General features: G+C 42.0%; 1 protein-coding gene across 2 annotated transcripts in view; it reads left to right on the top strand.

Moving 5' to 3' along the window:
- The window catches only part of PAN3 (poly(A) specific ribonuclease subunit PAN3), a 93,533-nt gene that overhangs the window by 32,666 nt on the left and 40,738 nt on the right, over positions 1–20,129 (top strand). The window contains exons 4-5 of one of the 2 annotated variants that reach the window (XM_060234741.1): positions 2,365–2,435; positions 17,610–17,771. In XM_060234741.1, the coding sequence (XP_060090724.1) occupies positions 2,365–2,435; positions 17,610–17,771 (233 nt within the window). The remainder of the gene's footprint in view (positions 1–2,364; positions 2,436–17,609; positions 17,772–20,129) is intronic. The other variant, XM_060234742.1, reaches the window with a different exon arrangement.

The following is a 20,129-nucleotide window of genomic DNA, read 5'->3' as shown; positions in this document are numbered from 1 at the left end:
CATGAGTTCTCATGAGACCACATTTAGAGGTCTCTATAGCCAAGACAACCCAAAACATACAAATCATAAGGAAGTCAAGGTAAGGGACAGGAAGAAGGGGTGAAAACAGGTTGAAGTGGCAACATTGCAGTGGACGAGCCAGAGGGTTTTCCCCTTGTTTCATCACGGGTCATCATTTTATTTATCCATAATTTATGCAAGTGAAGTAACGATAAAAATGTCTGCTAGGTATTTTGTCTCAAGAATTTGCATTGTTACAACAGTTGAGAATATTGGCAGGGCTGTTCCAGATTTTAATAATTGTACTTTGTTTACATAGTTTAAATTTTCCAAATAAAATGGCAGTTTATTCTCTCATCTCTGATGCCCAGCTTTGTCATGGTGTGGTTTCTTATAGTACCTTAGTTTTCAGTTAGTAATGGTAGCTTGGCTGCAGTTGGCCCTTTTTACTAGCCATGGAATGAGATGTTTGGCTTAAATTTAGTGCATGCTTGTGGATTGTCATAAACTTTGCCATAGATTGTTGCAGCTTGGACTCTACAACAGCTAAATATTTTCCATCAGGTACTACACATTGAGTGGCTCATGAGAACAGGCCATAGTTTCATGTTTAATACATGAGTAATCAAATGAGATAATTGTTTCATTTTACAAGAGAGGCACATTTTCCAGCATTTGATGGTTTCATCCAATTTGAAGTCACTGTGTTTTTGGTATTTGACTAGCTAACATAAAAGGTAAGCTTTGTAAGTGTCACGGGCTTTTCATTTAATTTAATTTTTCTGTGTGACAAGTCTGCTCCGTTGATCAAGATCTGCTCTACATGACCTCTTATGAACTGATTTGGTCAGCTGTTGCCTACTCCCGAGCCTTTTCTGAGCTGGACCCCATGTCATCACATAAATTCTGGATCTGGCAAGACAGAATTGTTCAGGAGGGCCTTTTTATAATTGTAGGCTCAGTCTTTGTGGACCAGTTTGATACACTCTGAATATTGATGCTTGAAAATCACCTTGAGTCTACTATGTAGAGAAAGGTTAAACTTTTGGTTGTTGTAGATTTTCTGGGCTGTGTGGCCGTGGTCTTGGCATTGTGAGACCTGATGTTTCCCAAGCAACTGTGACTGGCATCCTCAGAGGTGTAACCAAAAAAACTGGAGTTCAAATATTTGACCCAGAGAGAACTCCAGTTTTCTGGGTTACACCTCTGAGGATGCCAGTCACAGTTGCTGGCAAAACGTCAGGTCTCACAATGCCAAGACCGCGGCCACACAGCCTGGAAAATCTACAACAACGAATGGACTCCGGCCGTGAAAGCCTTTGACAACATAAAAGTTAAACTGTTTATAATAATCTGCTTAAATTCAAAGTAAAATGTTGACTGCAGTGTGAGCATCAGTAACTGTAGCAAGTTTTTTCTGATCTCCTTTATGCAACCGTCCTTGATAAAAAGTGTACCCTTTGCACCACTTAGTCTGTCTTAGCATAAGCCGTGTTTGTTTCCCAGAGCTCTTTCTGAGGAAGGGTGGGGTCAAAACATAACAGAGGTGAACTGAGGCAGGTACATAAAGTGCACTGAATGTATGTGTGGACTCTGACTTCCTTTCATCAGTGGAGGAAGCCCACAAATGTGGAACATCTAGTGTGGAAGTTCATTTATAAGAATTAAGTAAACAAGGAAGATATAAATGAATGCATAAATTCATTCTGGGCATGGAAGACTGCAGAGTGTCACACACGGATCATGGCTCTGGATGAATCTAGAGAGGTTGACTGTTAGAAAGCTTTATTTTCCCAAAATATACTGCCTCTAGTTCAGCTAAACTCAGGCATGATGACTAGGTTTAATGACATTAAAATCAGTGGAACTTTAAATGCAGCTTAAGTGGATTGATCACACTGTGTTTTACCAATACTAGTGTAGTCTGCTAGACTGTGATAATTTCTTTTCAAGAAGCATTTCAGGATTTAAGGGTTGGGTGTTTTTTTTTAAGTTGGGGCTTTGCTGTGTCATTTTTTGGGCATTCCTTCATTTGAGGACTGTGAAGTAAATAATGTAATATTTGTAGACTAGAATCCAAAGAACATGGAATTAGTTGTTTAAACATGGCATACAAAATCTCTGGCAAGCTAATTTTGAAGTGAAGAAAAGCTTCACATACAGTTGACATGGCTTGGAGTTCAGTTGCTCATATGAAAAAAGTCAAAAAGTTCTTCCAAGCATACGCAAGCCCTTGAGTGAGTAATTAAAATATCTTTCTGAAACCTGGATATAGTTTGTAAATTTAAAACTCTGAGTTTAACTTCTTCTCTAAATATAGTGTTAAAGTATATATTCTGTGTCTGTTTTCTTAAACTTTTGTAGATCCTCTAACTTCACCTGCTTCGTCCTTGTTTAATGACTTTGCTGCTCTCAGCTTATCTCAAAGGAGAAAGGTAGGTATTAACAAAAATTTTAATTTTTTAAACATCTAAATAACACAGGAAAGTTAAGCGCCATTCACAAAAATAGTGGCTCCAAAAGATGACTGTTGGAACCACTTCTCAACAGCTTACACAGAGAAACTGACAGCTATTGCAAGTCACATTACTAGGCATGCTAGCTTAGTTCAAACTTCAAGGCATGTTTGATAAAGTATTTATATAATTGCTTTGTAACTCTCATAACAACCCAAGAGATGGCTTACTTTCTGTTGTACTGTAAGTAGGAGCCCATATCTTTTCCTCCTAAACAGTTCTTGATAAAGTAATTGTTTAGTAGGGGTGTTCAGTATTTTTTATCAGTATTTTTCAGTTTGGGTCTCTTGGACCTGAAAAAAATTCAGTATTTCCAAAAAAATCCCAGACTAATAGATCAAATAAGAAATATATTGGTGTAAAAAAGAAAAGCCATTCTGATCTTGGCTTCTCCTGCTGCAGGAGAAGCTGGCCCCAGGAACTGCATGCTGCAGGGAGGTCTCCCACTGCAGCACACAGACCTGGCTGGGATGGTTTCTCCCTTGCAGCGCAGTTTAAACTGGGCTGCACAAAAAGTTGGTCCCAAGCTGAGGTGGTGGGAACAGTCTGCTTCCCCCCCCCCCCCCCCCCCGGCACAATTGATCCTTGGGCTGTCTTCTGCATTCCCTTTAAAATTTAAAGGAGCTACAGTAGAGGCCTGACAAACAACTGAGTGGTGGGAGCAATCTGCTCCTGCCTCTTCGGATCTGCTGGTAATTCCTGACTATATCCAGGATTTTCTTGGGATTTTTTTCCTGGTTTTCCCAAGAAAACTTGGACATTTGAGAAGTTGAAATTTATCCCAAAATATTTTTGTCTCTGGTAGATTTGAATATGCATCCCTTTTGTTTAGGGGGAAGACTTTATGCAACAGTACACCCTAGCCATAGGTATAAATCATATCTTGGATTTCTTGTGTTCTGATTAGCTTGAAACCATTGTGAAACTTTCAGAACTGTAGTCATTCTTTCATCTGGCTAGTTTCAGCTTTGACTCTCAAAAGTGTATACCCAGAAAATCTTATTGGTCTCTTAGGTGCTTCTGGACTCTATCTCATCTGACTTCTGTCTCTTCTTATTTTATAAGCTAGTGATTTTGCCAAGTTCACTCTTATTGAGCACCTGCAAGGTAGCTCCTGAAGACATGAGGTTGCCTTATATTGAATGAGACCATTGTTTTTTTCAAGGACAGTACTCCCAACAGTGGCTGTCCATGGTCTCAGATGGAAGTCTTTCACATCACCTACTACTTAATCCCTTTGACTACAGGAACTGAACCTGGAACTTTCTGCATGCCAAGCAGATGCTCTGCTGCTGAGTCACTAGTCCTTTTGGCTTCTAGGTAGTATGTTTCAGGATTTGGTGGGGAGTGGGTGTCAGTCATGTAAGTCCCTGAAGACTTCACTCTTAGAATGTGTGTGCAGAACGCTGCACTAACTTAAACAATGGACCACTGATGAACTGTGATGTACTGGTGCACAGTCTCATACATACTGCGGTGTACCACCGTGTAAAGACAGTGGTTTCCTTACTTTTTAGACTGTTCAAAGCATTCCATTTAATAGCACATTGTTGGCTTGAGCAAATTCCCAACTTCAGAGGTTGGGAATGTCTGAAATTCTTGAAGATCTGTAGATATTCTTGGTAAAATCCTCTTTCATTATGAAAATAATTTTGCTTGGCAGATTCCCTCCCTCCTTGAGGATCAGGCTTGTAATCAAAGGTTGACATGATTGAGAACATGATATAAGCCCACTAACAACAAAGTTTGCTGAACAACTGGTAGTAACTGGTCTTTTAAAGATTGTTTAAAGAAAATTCCTGATCCGTTGTGGCTCAAGTCTGTATGAAATGTGGCATGCCAAGTAACTTCATCTAGTGCAGCCAAAGAAAAGAGGACAGGTTTGTTGCCACCAGTCTGAACTAGAAGTTTCTAGCCATTGTTGACCCTAACATCCATAGCCTCAAAACCACCAGAAAGCTGAACTCTTCTCTATGGGGCCCAATAGCTCTTGCAGTATGTATACAATTTTTCTGAAAAATTGCCATTCCTGCTGGACAAGAGGGTGACTGCTGCAGTAAATGCTGGGTGGACCTAAGGGTCCCCCCTCTTCCTTAATTGAATTGTTTATTTAAAATATGTTTATGCTGCCTTAACACCAGAAGGACCTCCAATAACCATTATTGGGGGGGGGTATGCCAAACAAAATGAAGTCTTCATCTCATGGCGAAAGACACCGATAGAGGGAGACAGATGAATCTTCCTGGTGTGGAAATTAAACTTTGCACCCTCCCATTTGTTTAGCCATCAAGCAGCTCTGTGTTCCTGCACCAGAAATGTGGGTGATGTGTTGGGAAGATACTTAAATTGCTGGGGCAGATTCCAAAATCTCAGTTTACGAGACCACTTTAAACCCTGTGTCTGCATGCCCAATGATACAGCTAATTGTATCAATGGTTTGTTGCATTACTTCTTTGAAGTAAACTGGGATTTTGGACTCCATGAGGCTGTCTATTGTGTATCACTGTTTGGCTCTGGGTAACTATTTCAGTAGACAGTTTCATAGGGTAGCTGTGTTGATCTGCAGTAGTGCCTTAAGATACCAACAAGATTTTAGGTGTATAAGCTTTCAAGAGTTGAAGCCCCCTTCATTAGATACTTCAAGTATCTGACAAAGGGAGCTTTGACTCTCCAAAGCCCTAAAACCTTGTCCATCTCTAAAATGCTACTGGGCTTGATTCTACCTTTATTTCAGTAAAGGATGTGTAATTGCATTTCTTGACAGGTTTGCTGTTTTTCTTCTATTTCCATCTTCAAAGATATATAGTTTGTAAGTAATGCAATAAGCCATTGATACAATTATCTGTATCACTGGGCATGCAGATACAGGGTTTAAAGTGGTCTTGTAAACTGGCTTGAGAATATTGGCTGGGCTGTGTTATGTTTGTTTAGACAGTTTAAATTTTCAAATATGCAGAAAGCAAGCTCAGTTTTTTGTATGTAACTTTCTTACCTCCATAGCCGCTAAATTGCTGTTTTAATGCTTGCATTGACTTCTGCTTGTCTGCCTGTACTGAAGATGTAAAACCATTATGATTTCTGTGTGGGACTAAGACATGCAACTGAACTATATTTAAAAAACCCTCAAGCAGGGGAGACAAAAATGCTATTGTACTTAGATATGTGATGATAGAATTGTAAAACCGTAGAATTATGCCCAAAGTACATGATTCAGACTTCTGCTTTGTCATATTTTTGTATCAAAAACAGCACATTAGTTTGACCAAATGGCTGGGCAGGGGTGGGGTGACTGTTTACAGTCTCCCCTCTGGTCATTCCTCCAAAATCTCCCTCACCCTGCTGCTTTTCCACTTAAGAAAAAGTAGCTGGGAAGGGATGGTTTTTAGTAGAAAAATAGCTGGAGGGGAGATTAAAAATGGTTAAGAAACTGCTCCTGTGCAAGCTCAATCTCTTCAGGATTTTTTGTGGGGGGAAATAGCAGCAGAAAGTTATATCTAGATTGGATATTAATAGTTAATGTCACTGAAATCTGGTACTTAAATATCCCTCAAAACAGGGAATTTCTTGACCGCTTTGCATTTAGGATGGTTCCCTTTGAGGAATATGTGTTGCTCTTAGCGCTTAAGAACATGAGAAGAGCCAACAGCAGGGCACAGAGACTGAGGCCTTCCCCTGATGTTGCCTCCTGGCTCTGGGATTCACAGTGCCTCTGAATGTGGAAGTTCCTCTCAGTCACCATGGCTAGATTAACTGCCTGCAGGGTCAGTGATCTAAAACTGCCTCAAGATCTGCTTAAAACTAGTGGAACACATCTATTAGCTCACAATAATCTAAAAAACGATTATCTTCTGCCCCCATTCCCCAATATCCCAAACAAGAAGCTTTCCAGTCTCTTCAGGCTTTCTAGATATGTGTATATTTTGAGGTTGACTGGTAACCATTGTTTCATGCTTTTAAATTTAACTTTACAAATGCAGATGTAATATTTGTTACTTGCATTTAAGTGTTTATGTATCTTGTAATTTAGCAGCTGCCTGTAGTTGTGCCAGATAGCTTTAACCTTCCTAAAAACTCCAAATAAGGCAAACATACTTTATATGTGTAGTCATATGTGTATCTGTAACTTCAGCCAGTTTGGTGTAGTGGTTAAGGGTGCGGACTCTTATTTGGGAGAACCGGGTTTGATTCCCTACTCCTCCACTTGCACCTGCTAGAATGGCCTTGGGTCAGCCATAGCTCTGGCAGAGGTTGTCCTTGAAAGGGCAGCTGCTGTGAGAGCCCTCTCCAGCCCCACCCACCTCACAGGGTGTCTATTGTGGGGGAGGAAGGTAAAGGAGATTGTGAGCCGCTCTGAGACTCTTCGGAGTGGAGGGTGGGATATAAATCCAATATCTTCCTCTTCTTCATGTGGAGTATGGGCACACTTGTGTGTAAGTTTAAATACGGAGCAAAAACAAATTATCTGTGTGGTTTAACATTGGTGGGGCTTCTGAGGGTTTAAAAAAAAAAAACCCACAGCAGCTGTACTCTCTCCTCCTTCCCCCATTTGTGTATCTTAGCTCTCTGGGTAAGGGTTTCCTCCCTTTATTATTTAGAACTTCTCCATAAACAGTCTCCCTTTAGATTCATTTCAGTGTATTAACAGAAACCTGTTTAATCTAGACAAGAGCATCCATACTTGGTCAGGCCAGTGGTCCATCTAGTCCAACATCCTGTTTCACACAATGGCCAACCAGATGCCCCGGCAGACCTACAAGCCAGACATAAAAGCAGACATTGCCCCCAGGACTTTATTTAGCAGGTTGCTGCATCTGAGCCATGGAAATGGTATTTAGTCATTATCCTTAATAGCAGTTGATGTACCACTGAATTAGTAGCCGTCACTACATTTTGTGGTGGTGAATTCTGCAAGTTTAATTACTTGGAAGGAAGTACTTCTTCACTTAACATCTACTCTACCCTGATCTACTGTTCATTAGCTTCTTAGCATAGAATTTTCCTTTTTCACTGCTTCTGCAGTTGACTGATATAGCATGTTGGTTTGTGAAGAAGCTTTGAACTACATAAAAGTGATGAGAAGTGCTTAGACAATTGCTGATACTACTGCTAGTAACTTCTGAAAGGTAGTTTCTTAAATAAAAATTATGAACTTTAGGAACAGTATAACTTACAAATTCTGGTGTACAAAACTGAAATGTTAAAGAACATTCTAAATCTACTACAGTATGTATAAAATCTTGTGTTCTCCCTCTGAGGCGGAGGCCATCTCTGTGGGTTATTCCCATCCATCCTTCAGGGAGGCAGGAAATACTTTTTTCTGCTTCCTGTTGGTGTCTTCGGAATGACCCGCCCTTCAGTTATTTTCCAACCTCTACAGGGAGAGCAGCTTAGATCAGGCCTTGCCTTTAACTCTTAAACTCTAGATTTTTTTTACATATTTTGCCTCATAACTACCGTTATGTACTTCCTTCACTGTTCTGCCTTATATTCTAACTCATTTTGGTGAAGACTAACAAATAAAATCTGCATTCTCCCTCACAGGAGAATGTTCCTCCATGTTCTGTGTTTCCTTTCTATATCTTACCACTTTTCTCCTCTGCCTCCCTCCCCCTCTTTCTTCAGAGGCCTACAGAGGATCGATACTTTTTTGCACTTTTGAAATGCTCCTAAATAATATTTTTTCTCTCACCAAATGGTGGAGGCAGAACACTCAGAGGCTTTTCTGACTGACAAGGAGTCAGAGGTGTCTGCAGCTATGATTGCTGCATACCTTTAGGCGGGGCCGACATGCCTTCGTAGCTTGCTTGTGCCATCCGTCTCGATGGAGCCCAGCAGTCAGCGACACTGGCGGCCAAATGACAGGCCAAGAAGTGCCATCTACTTTCAGGTGGGGCCAACTTGCCTTCGTGGCTTGTTTGTGCTATCCATTTCAACAGAGCCCAGCAGCCAGGGGCAGTCAAATGACAGGCCAAGAAACTCTGTTTGCTGGTAGAGCATGCCAGTCCTTCAGGGCTGTCAGTAGCTGGTGGCAGCCATTTTGGAGGCTCGGAGTCTGCATCTATACCATTCCCTCCACATCAACTGGCCTTGGCAATGGCTGACAGTGACAAAGGTGCCTGTTCAGCATGCCATACGGAGCAGGGTCCTCACAGCACCACCTTCCTCAGTGGTAAAGTACCCAATTCTGGGAGTTTCTTTATTCCACATTGGGATGATGTGAACCTTCTGCAGAAACATGCAAGAGGGGATGGCTTCTTTCTGCCCTAAGATGGCACTTAATTCACAGGGCTCTGATCAACCTCCTCAAACTTCTCAGTCCCTCCTGCCCTAGGCCACTAAGGCACCCAGGTAGGCTGTTACCCATACAAAGAGATGGAGAAGCCCTTGAGCAGAACCTAGGTTATCTGACTCTGTGCCTGACAACTGGGAAGAGGGGGAATCCCTATCAAAGAGGAGGAGGAGGAAGAAACCCAGGTGGCTTTCTTAACAAAGGCTATAGCAGCCCTTGCATTTCATGCTTACCTTCCACATGCATAGGAGCTTAAGGCTTCTTGTAGAAAGATTATGGCCACAAGTACTAATGAGTTTTCCCTTTCATACTGTGGCTGAATATTTGAATGTCACCTCAGGGTGGAATGGGGCAAACCTGATTCAAATGGGCAGTTTCCACACTTGTTTAAATGCTTTATGCTCTGTCTAATTATGCTGATGAGTTATTACAGGTCTCCCCAGTTGACGGCCCGTGGCAGCATTGCGGTCTATTCGTCCGCTTCCTGAGGATGGTGAGAGCTTCCACTACAGCCTCCATCACATCCAGAGCAACAATCGTTTGGGTTCTCAAGGTTATCCAGGTCTTGTCAAAGAACAACCACTGCCTCCTTGAAGGCACTAGCAGAAGTCTGAAGGCTGCCTTCTTTCTTGCTGATGCCATCTTAGACAGCTTAATGTTCATTTCTAAGGCCATGATTTCCACCGCTGTGGCTAGGAGGTTGAGTGCTTGGCCTGCAGGCATGTTTCCCAAATCTATGGTATCTGCATTCCTGAGGGATAGTCTCCTTGGTGACTGCCTTGGTAGATTTCTGGTGAAGACACCTGACTAGAAACACACTGTGTCTCTGTACATCTGTCATTTTGATAGATGGGGAAATCACTCCTTTTGTGCTTAGTACTCCTTGTCCAGGTTTTGGTCTGTGCCCCCCCGCCAAAAGGCAATGTGAGTTCAATCCCATGCAAGCCTGGCTGCATGTCCCTTCCAATGGGAATCAGGTTTTTGACCTTCCTTCTGGTCTGGAGGTATTCTCAAGAAGACTTGTGGATCCTAGATGTCATTGTTCATGGCTACACCTTAAAATCCACAATCTCCCATTGGAACGACTCATTCAGTCTCTGGTGTTCAAGGTCTGCATCCAAAGAATAATCACTGAACAGGCCATACAGCGTTTTGTCACATTTGGGTTATGCAGCCCATTCCCCTTCCAGAGTAGGATTGGGGAATATATTCCATCTTTTTCACAGTTTCTGAGAGGAATACCAATTGGAGGGCCAGTTTGGATCTCAAGTTTCTCAACAAGTTTGTCAAGCTTTGGGGCTTGCTTAGGGAATCTTTGAAGTCCATAACAGAGGCCCTTCAACCCCAGGTATTTTTTGACTTCAGTAGTCCTGACTGATGTCTACTTACACATCCCCATTAATCCTGCTCACAAAATATTTCTCAGATTTGCAGTGAATGGCCAATGTTCCCAATGCTGGACACTTTTGCAAGGCCTCCAGGGCATGTACCAAGATCCTGGTAAACCCCGTCTCAGGCATCAGGGGATTTATGTCCATCCATAATTGGATGCCCTCATCAGGTCCAGCAGCCTCTCCAAATACATTCGGGGCACCTAGTCCACTCTCCGCTCACAGGGACATGGTTTTATTGTAAACGAGTCAAAGAGTTCCCTTCAATTGGGAACCATCATTGACACATCCTGCAGTTCCCTTTTCCTCCCACTGGAAAAGGCGCATGATCCAGGCTGCTGTAATCCTGGTAATCCAGGACAACTTCTCATCCCTATTGTTTCTGGACAAACTCATGTGTCTGCTGATCTCCTGCTTAGACGCAGTCCGGTGGGCCAGGCTTTATTCCAGACCACTGCAGCATTCCCTTCATTCCTACCAGTTGTCCATCATGGGAAAGAGGATTTTTCATCTCTGGATTCCTGTATCCATCAGATCCAGTCTTCTCTGGCAGGTGAAGGTCAGCAGCCTTTGACAGGGCGAGGTATTGTATGCTCAGTTCTATAGGGAGTTCTTCACAGCTGCAAGCCCTCAACATCGGGGAGCGATCCTGAACAAGGTTCTGCTATAGGGTCAGTGGACTCTCGAAGAACAGAGTCTTCCCATCAACTTCTAGAACTCAGGGTCATCCAGCTGGCTCTGAATTACTTCAGGTTGGATCTGGCCCATCAGCCTGCCTTTATCCGGATGGACAACATCACTACCAAGGCATATCTGTATTAGCAAGAGGCTCTCAGTCATCTCAGCTCCACAGAGTGGATTTGAGGATCTTGGCCTGGGAAGAGAGGAATCTCCCATCAGAGTGGAGTACATCAGGGGGGTGGACAGCATGTGGCTGGACTGGCAGAGAGGAATGGTCCTTCCATCCCAAGATCTTCAACCTCATTCGCCAACACCTAGGATGTCCTTTCCTAAACCAATTTGCATCAAGCATGAATCATCAGCTTTCTCGCTTCTTTCATGGGGTATTACTGCATAAGAACATAAGAGAAGCCAGGCGATCAGCGTTCTAACATCTTCCTGCCCCAGGACTCCTCTTTGCTTTCCTCTGCTTCTACTCATTCCTAAGACCATTTGCAGGATTTGGGAACAGGCAGCCAAGGTCATACTGGTGGCCTGTCGTAGGGCTCGACATCCTTGGCTCTTGGCGATTACAGAGATCTGCCCTCCTGTGTTTATTCCAGTCTCTCCAGACATGCTTAATCGGAGCCTGATCTGGTGTCCCCAGCAAAATTGGCTTCGTTTTCCCACCGGAGATTGAGTGCAAAACACTCTTCTGGAGTAAAAGACATTATCCAAGAGCCAATCACATTCAGAACACTATCTGGACAGTTTTTGTGAGATGGTGCAAACAAAATCAGATTGAACTGTTGGCACCCTTCACTGTTTTTCTGTGTTAGTTTTTCTCCAGGATGGTCTGACATTAGGTCTAAAGTCCTCCACTATCCACAGTCAGATTGCTGCCCTTACCACAGTGCTTCCTGTTTATGGAGGATACAAGCTGCCCAAACATCATGTCCTGTGTTTTCCTGCAAAATGCTATGCTCTAGGCACCTCCTCCAGTATATTGCTGTCCTATTCGGAGGTTATGGTATCATCTGCCCTTGCAAAGTCTCCCTTTGAGCCTTTCAGGGAAGTTGGTCTTAAGATGACTCTCTTTTTAATTGTTGTAACCTCAGCTCACAGAGTCTCTGAGATTAGTGCCTTATCTGTAAAATCAAACCTTTCATCCTTCACACAGATAAGGTAGTGCTCAGTGCTGATCCAATATTTTTTTGCCTAAAGTTTCTTTGAATTTTCACAGATTACAAGAGATCTATCTTCCCACATTTTGCCTACAGTCCTAGCATCCCGAGGAATTTGTGTGGCATACCCTGGATGTCCACAGAGTGCTTAATATCTACATTTCAAGGACAGACTCTATCAAGAAAACAGACAGCTGCTTCAGCAATATATCACCCTCCAGGTCTGGAGGTTGAATGTCCAAGACTTCCATTAGCTTAGTTCTCAAGGCTTGTGATATGCAGCCTACAAGGCTTCTAGCCTGGAGACACCTACCAGAATTATGCTACATTCTTTGTGTAGTTCATCCACCAACGCAGCCCTACTTAATAGATCATTTGCAGAAGAAGTTTGTAAAGTTACTGCATGTTTTTCCACTTTTGTTCGTCATTGCAAGCAGAATTATTTGGAAGAAGAGTTTTGCAGCACACTGCGATAACAGCCGATGATGATGACCCACCCATCTAAGGGATACTGCTCTGGGAGGTCCCACAGAGATGGCCTCTGCCTCAGAGGGAGAATGACCATTGGTACTTACTGTGAAGGGTCCTTCTCCTCTGAGGTCAGGAGGCCATCTCGGCCCTCCCATCATCATCGACATTCCTGTTTCTGTGTACTGTTCTCTTCTTTTTGCCTTTCTACCCTGTATTTCACTGGGTACTGTTATGTGGCCATTAATGCTCTTGTTTAGTATGTTTTCTTTAACAGAATTAGAGTATTACTTAAATTATGGTTATTGCTTTCGGAGTCCCAGAACTGAAGGGCGAGTCATTCCAAAGGCACCAACAGGAAGTAGAAGAAAGTATTTGCTGCCTCTCTGAAGGATGGATGGGAATAACCCACAGAGATGGCCTCCTGACCTCAAAAGAGAAGGACCCTTCACGGTAAGTACCAATGGTAATTTCCTATATTTAAAATTATGTGCACTGTTATGGTGAGCAGAGTAGAGAATGCACACAACCTTAGTATTTCCCATGCCTCTTGCAGCTGTGCAGCTTTGTGTCAGCCCTCCTGACTTCTGAGATCTGTGGATAGTTACACATTCCTAACCACTAGGACTATTAAGTGCTAGCAATTATTTTCTTTGTTGAAGCTTAAGATTTTTGATCGGTTGAATCCTGTGTTCAGTAACCATTGAAGGACTATAGCAGAACCATGAACTACCTACAATCTTACATATGTTTTAGGTGCCTGTTCAATCTATGTACATTCAGCCCAGGAAAAATCTGGAAGTGGACCTTGGGCCTTCCTGTTTTTTTGGTTCAAGGAGAAGTAAAAACTCAGATAAATAACCATTTGGTTTGGGAATTTGCCTCTTGGTTCAGTGAGGAGAGCAGGGGAGACAGCACATGAGCCTTAGGCCTGCGAGAATCCTAGAGGAGAAATGCTATTGTCTAAACAGATTAGAGTTTTTCTTTGTTAACAAAATGTTGTGTAAATAACAATTGCTAACTCTAAGTTGGATCCATGAAGCTGACCCCACTTTCTTTGATCTTTTCTCTAAACTGAAGACCCAAACACCTACCAATGATGTCAGATGTTTCAGTGAAATTGCATATCACTTTAAGAAAATTAAAACTAACTTGAGCAGTAATATTTAGAGACCACAGAAAACATCTGCATATCATGCTGTTTAGAAAGTTTCTTGATTGCAGCTTTAACAACTGTTATGCAGCAACATTCTGAATTGGAGATTAGAATAATATTGAGGGTAATAATTTGACTTGTTTTTTGCTTTAGTTCTTTTGTAGAAATATTTTACATGGATATTTTGAATGAAATAGAATATGTGTCATAGGAATAACAGACAGACCTAGGAGAACTAGGGGAAAGGGTCTCACCACGATATCTGTTGGTATGTGGTGTTCCCAAAGGGGCAGTCCTCTTCTCAGTGTTTAACACCTATATGTGTCCCCTTGCCCAACTAATATGGAGCATCAGGCTGGGTTGTCATCAGTATGCAGATGATACCCAATTGTATCTGTTGATGGGCAGCTGGCTGAATACCACCCCAGATATTCTGGCTGAGGGTCTGGAGGCTTGGTTGGTTGAAACGGAATCGGCTGAAATTAAATCCATCTAAGACAGAGGTTCTGTGGCTGGGCTGGGGAGATGAGGGGTTAGAGTGCTGACTCCCAGATCTTGATGATGTACTTTTAACAAGTGCCAATGGGCAGAAGTTTGGGTGTGTTCTAGATGCCTCCCTTTCAATAGAAGGCCCAGGTCACAAATGTAGCCCGACTGGCATTCTTCCATCTGCACCAGGTTAGACGATTTCCCCCCTTCCTATCTCACCCTTAGTCACAGTGATCCATGCAATAGTCGTCTCCAGATTAGACTAACTCATTCCACCCAGGGCTACCATTGAGACTGACCCAGTAATTGCAGTGGTCTAGAATGCAGCAGCACGGGTTCTCATGTGAACCTCTGTTAGAACCCACACTCAACCAGTGCTCCATCAGTTACACTGACTCCAGATTGAATACTGGATCAGGTTTAATCTTTTTGTACTGACTTTTAAAGCCCTGGGTGGTCTGGGACCAGCATACTTCAGGGACCACTTTTCCTTGTACATCTGCTGGAGTGCTTTATGCTGGAGATGAGCATAAACTGAGCAATGAACTGAAATTCATTATGAACCAGGCCCGTTCATGGTTTGTGAACCTTGATTCATGCTATCCCACCCTCACAAACCTCCCACAAAACTCCTAGGTGGCTTTGGGAGGTTCTCTTTAAATGTCTTCTCCAAGCAAAGGTGATGCAACTCAGCGAGTGAACTCAGAAGGCATTTAAAGGGATCCCTTTAAATTGTTTTTGCAAGCCATGCCACATCACGAAGCATGAACCTCAAAAAAGTCCATTAAATTAAAAGCTTCATGGAGGTTCATGGTTTGTGAGACCCCACAAATCTTCATGGATGTCCATTTTCCTGGTGCTCATCCCTATTTTACAATCAGCAAACAACCTACTGATGATCTCTGGTCTGAAAAGTATCTGACTATCCTCAACCAGAGCCTGGGCTTTCTTGACCCTGGCTCCATTCTGGTGGAATGCCCTGCCAAGTGAGACCCTGGCCCTGCATGATCTGATGCAGTTCAACAGGGCCTGCAGGACAGAGATGTTCTGCCAGGCTTATGGCTGAGGGCAGTGATGGTCTTCACTCTAGCTTGGCCTCCCTTTCTTTTCCTCCCCCTCCCTTTCCTGTTTCGTGTCTGCTGTTTTGTATTGACTTATTGTAGGATGCTCACTCTCCCCCTGAATAAGGGACACCAGGTCATGTTTTCCTCTTCACATGCCATCTTTTAATTTTTTTTCCTGTTGTAGTATTAGATTTGTGCTAATAATCTAAGTTTATAGATATTGTTTTACACATATGTTGTTCTGCTCTGAGTTCTGTTATACAGAGAAGAGTAGGCTATAAATCAAATAAATAAATTAACATTCCTCTGGTACATTTGTCAACTATTAGGTGTCCTAGAAGCCTGCGATGATTGTACCTATCCCCCCTAAAGTTGCCAGAATGCTTTGCTCCACGCTTGTTTTAGAGTCTAGATCAACTTGAAGGGAAGTGGGTAGTGGCTCTTCAGCCACATTTTGCTTTAGGGCCCTGTAGTTGATGACCCTTCCTGTAGAAGAAGAGGAGTAGGTTTTTATATCTGCCATTTTTCCACCTTAAGTCTCAAAGTAGCTTATAATTACCTTTCCCATACAACAGACACTTTATGAGGTAGGTGGAGCTGAGAGAGTTCTGAGAGCACTGTGACTGGCCCAAGGTCATCCAGCAGGCTTCATATGGAAGAAAGGAGAGTTACCCAGTTCTCCAGATTAGAACTCATCTCTCTTAGCCACTATACCACCCTGTGGTTACTGGAATCCTTGTTTTGATTGGCATGAAATTTCCCACATCACATTAGTGCCTGAGTCAGGTAACTGCTGTTCATTGCATACTTCTCAGGTGATAACTGCATTCATTGAGGTTCCTGATTTATATTGTACAGGGAGTCAGCAGGGAGACCCTTTGAGGCAGGTCTTTGCATTCTTTCTGCACAAGTAGCTCTTATTCTTAAATGGGTTATTGAGTGGAGTCATGTTGCTGCTTCTCTCTCGACATTGGTGGCATCTGAATACCTATTAGCAGTGTTATTGTCAAGTTTGTATCTACTTTTTAGTTTAAAGTTATTCTGGGCATCTGACTACAAGTATATTGAGTGACTCTTTCCTTACATGCAAGGTTAGTTTCAGTTTTGCTAGTTTCTTTTAATTCTGACCCAACTTGTTTGCGTGAGTCAAGCAAAATCTTTCATTTATGCCATTTTTCTAATCATAAAAGAAACAATAAAAGAAATAAAAATAAAGGTTTCATTGATCTGGTGAAAATCACTAGATGCCTCTGGTATAACTTCATAAGAACAGTTTTCTGCGTAGAGCAGCATCATGGTTGAATCTCAGATGTCTGCTTAGCCTTTGCCTGCAAATCAGGTCTTAGCTCTCTGGCCATAATTCAGACTGGTCGTGCACCAAAACTCAATTCATGGTCTTTGTTAGGAAATACTGTTTATACTTACGGCATGCTTCATTGTGAGCATAGCTATTTTAAAAAAACAATTTTATAAAACCATGTATGCTTTTAGGTTCTTGATGTCTCCTTAAGTACAGTCTTTATGATTGTCTCAAATAGGGGAAATTATGTCCACTGTTAAAAAGCATTTTGTGAGTGTTCCATCTTAATGTAATTCCCACTGAGGCTTCCTTTCTACTTCTAAGTATTTATTTTGACAGCAAATAGGTAAGGAGGATGTCTTAATTTACCAAGTGTTTTCATATTAGATGTGTTTGTATAATTAAATTTTTGTTCCAGATCATTTTCACTAGCACCCATAAATTGATAAGAATCTGTTACAGTAGGATATTGTTTGACTTTATTAGGAATGAGAGCTCTCTTTCTATTTCTATTCTAGGGATAGCTGTCCCCTGCCAACATATTATTGTTGAACAGATGCTCTTTTGTGGCCTGCTCAGTGATTTCAAAATCTGGTTTTGAAACTAATGTGCTGTGGTTTAAAGACTTAAGGACTTTTGGTTTGGTCTGAACATTTGTTTTCAAGATCATGTCCTTCTTGACTTCTGGAAGTCTGTTGATACTTTCAAAGAGTGTAAGTCTGGTATCCTTCCTGGCAGGATTGAAGATATATGAATGACAGGGAAGCTTCTAACTTGCCTGATAGTCCACATCCCAAAACCTTCTTTTTCTATTTTGGAACAAATCTAGGAAGTTCTCTGCCCCCCCCCCCCAATAAAATTCCATGCAGGGCAAGTATGCTAGTTCTGATTGTTGGCCTTTACAGTTTCCTATTCCAAGGCATGGTAAATTGGGATTGAAGGGAACAGTCTCAGAAATTTTACTTGCAAATTGTTTCCTATTCCACCAATCCAGAAGTCAATCAGAGATATATTATCTCATATAGTTTTAGTTTTGAGTTCCAGATTAAGGGATGTTGGGAGTGCCCTGGTTTTTTTCCTTCTTTTCCATAGCCAAGGAAGTATCGACTGGGGATGCTGGAGGAGAGGATAGTTCCGGTGGGATCAAAGGCACGAAAATCAAAGAACCCTATTGGCTGCCTGGCTGACAGGTGTAAAACAGGAGTACCCATCAATATGGTTTGGTGGAACAGAGTCACAGAAAACAATTTACAGGTAAAATTACTTTTTCCTAGTCACTTTGAATATGTTGGCTACTATTTTATTTTTTAGAAACTGCTCAGATCAGATATGTTTAGGGGGCTGAAAGCAGTTCACAATTTCAAAAGTAAAAGAAATATGAATAACATGCAAAGTGTCTGGTAATACGCATTTCTCATCTAATATGATATGGGTTTGATCCAGATTAGATTTTCCTCTAATACAATGCAGTTCTGTCAGTGGACCAGAAGGTTCCTACCTCCCCTGCCCCCTCCACCAGTCTCCCCAGAATGTTGGTCCTGGAGGATGGAGGACCCTCCTGGAGGATGAAAGGCAAATCGGGAAGAAGTTGGGGGAAATTACACCACCCTTTTGGTTTGTGGGAAATGTAGTCTGGATCCACCTTTTGCCTCCTGTTAATTTATGTAGTGAGAATAAATAAATTTAAACATTACAAGCTGAAGTTCATTTCTTAAGGGAAAGAATAAAATTGGTTAAGAATAAAGTTGGTTATTAAATCCGCAAATGAGAAACTGCTAAATAGTCTGTTCAATTAATTTGAAAAGGTACGGATCATTTAAATAGAAAATACAGCTTTAAAATTGAGTGGTTATACTGAACTCTGGGGGTGAAGAAACTACCAAGCCTCTAGAGGTAAAAAGATATAAACAGAGGATGAAATTGTTCACACAGTAGCGTGAATTTGCATTTGAATTTTTGAGTAGTCTTAGGTGTATTTTCTGGGGGTGGTAGATACAAATGTGTAAAATAGGCTGATATTTCTGCAACAGCATTCTGTATGGCAGCACATAATCCCAGTCACAGAACTGCATTTTAAGTAGAGGGAAAATGTCGCACCATGTGACTGAAGTCGTGCTACCTATGGGAGAAGCGACTGGATCACTTGCAGTAAATGAGTAATTGCATTGTCTTAAGCAAAGCCATGGATCTTGGAAACACTCTTATATTTAGTGCCAATTTGGTATGGTACATAGTTTTAGGCTTCTCTTACGTTGAGGAGGTGAAGAAGTGTTCCAAGATGTCAAACCCTTGTTGTGGGAACCTTTGGAACTAGGAATAGCCCCTTGTCGCCTTCACTGCAATCTGCACTATTTCAACAAGTGCATTCTTCTGCATCTCTTAATAGCACAAGAAGCTATTAGAGCAAATAAAGGTGGTATAAAGGACAGAATAAAAGTCCTGAGTCTGAAAATCTCAAATCCGGTGGCAGGGAGGGTGAAGGAAAATAACCCATGATTGTCTTCATAAAAAATAAAAGAACAAATAACACAGACTTTATTTTGGTTTTGTCTTATGTTGCTAGAGGGTTAACATAAACGTGGCTCTACTTGTATTGTTGTACAAGAGTGCAGATAATAACTTTTTTCTTAACAGCTGGATAGTATGATTTGGCAGTTTTCTGGGTTGGATGGAATGACCTGATTTCATTTATCGGGGAGGACGGTGGCTCAGTGGTAGAGCATCTGCTTGGGAAGCAGAAGGTCCCAGGTTCAATCCCTGGCATCTCCAAAAAAGGGTCCAGGCAAATAGGTGTGAAAAACCTCAGCTTGAGACCCTGGAGAGCCACTGCCAGTCTGAGAAGACAACACTGACTTTGATGGACCGAGGGTCTGATTCAGTATAAGGCAGTTTCATATGTTCATATATATATGTGTGTGTGTGTCTCTGTGTGTGTCAGGGTAAGGAACTGGCAGGCACAGATTTTGACTATATTCCCCTTTCAAATGTCATTGTTTTGCTGTCAAGTCACAATTGACTTATGGCCAGCCCCGTAGGGTTTCCAAGGCAAGAGATGTTTGGAGGTGGTTTGCCATCACCTGCCTCTGCATTCCAGCTTGGTATTCCATGGAGGTCTCCCATCCAAATAGTAGCCAGGGCTGACCCTGCTTAACTTTCAAGATCTGACAAGATCAGGCAAGCCTGGGCTATCCAGCTCAGAGTCCTCTTTCATGTAGCAGTCCCCTTTTTATTCCTGGAAAGGTGGTGGCTGGAGACAAAACCCCTTCTGGATTGGAATACTGCACTGAGGATGAGGTGGGAGGGGTCAGCATCTGAAGAAATGGAGTATGCAGAGAGAAGTCATACAGACTGTGCTGGCCATTAGATAATGAAGCCCTGAAGTTTTATTTTGTGCATGTTTGTGTGCTGAATAGGATGAAAGGAAAAACTGAATTCTTTAATCAATTCTGTGGAAACTGAAAATTTTACTTTCCTAAAGAATTGCTGTATTTTACATTGTTAGTGATTTATCAGACAGTTTGCTGAAAGGAAATGGTAACACTGTTTTCAATAACTAGGTGCATGAATAAAAATTTAATTTTTTCTCCCCCACTAGGGATTCAAATCAGCCTA

This window comes from Heteronotia binoei, chromosome 3 (assembly GCF_032191835.1).
Source record: "Heteronotia binoei isolate CCM8104 ecotype False Entrance Well chromosome 3, APGP_CSIRO_Hbin_v1, whole genome shotgun sequence".
NCBI lineage: Eukaryota > Metazoa > Chordata > Lepidosauria > Squamata > Gekkonidae > Heteronotia > Heteronotia binoei.
The sequence above is the reverse complement of the archived record's forward strand: the minus strand, read 5'-3'. Positions and strand labels throughout refer to the sequence as shown.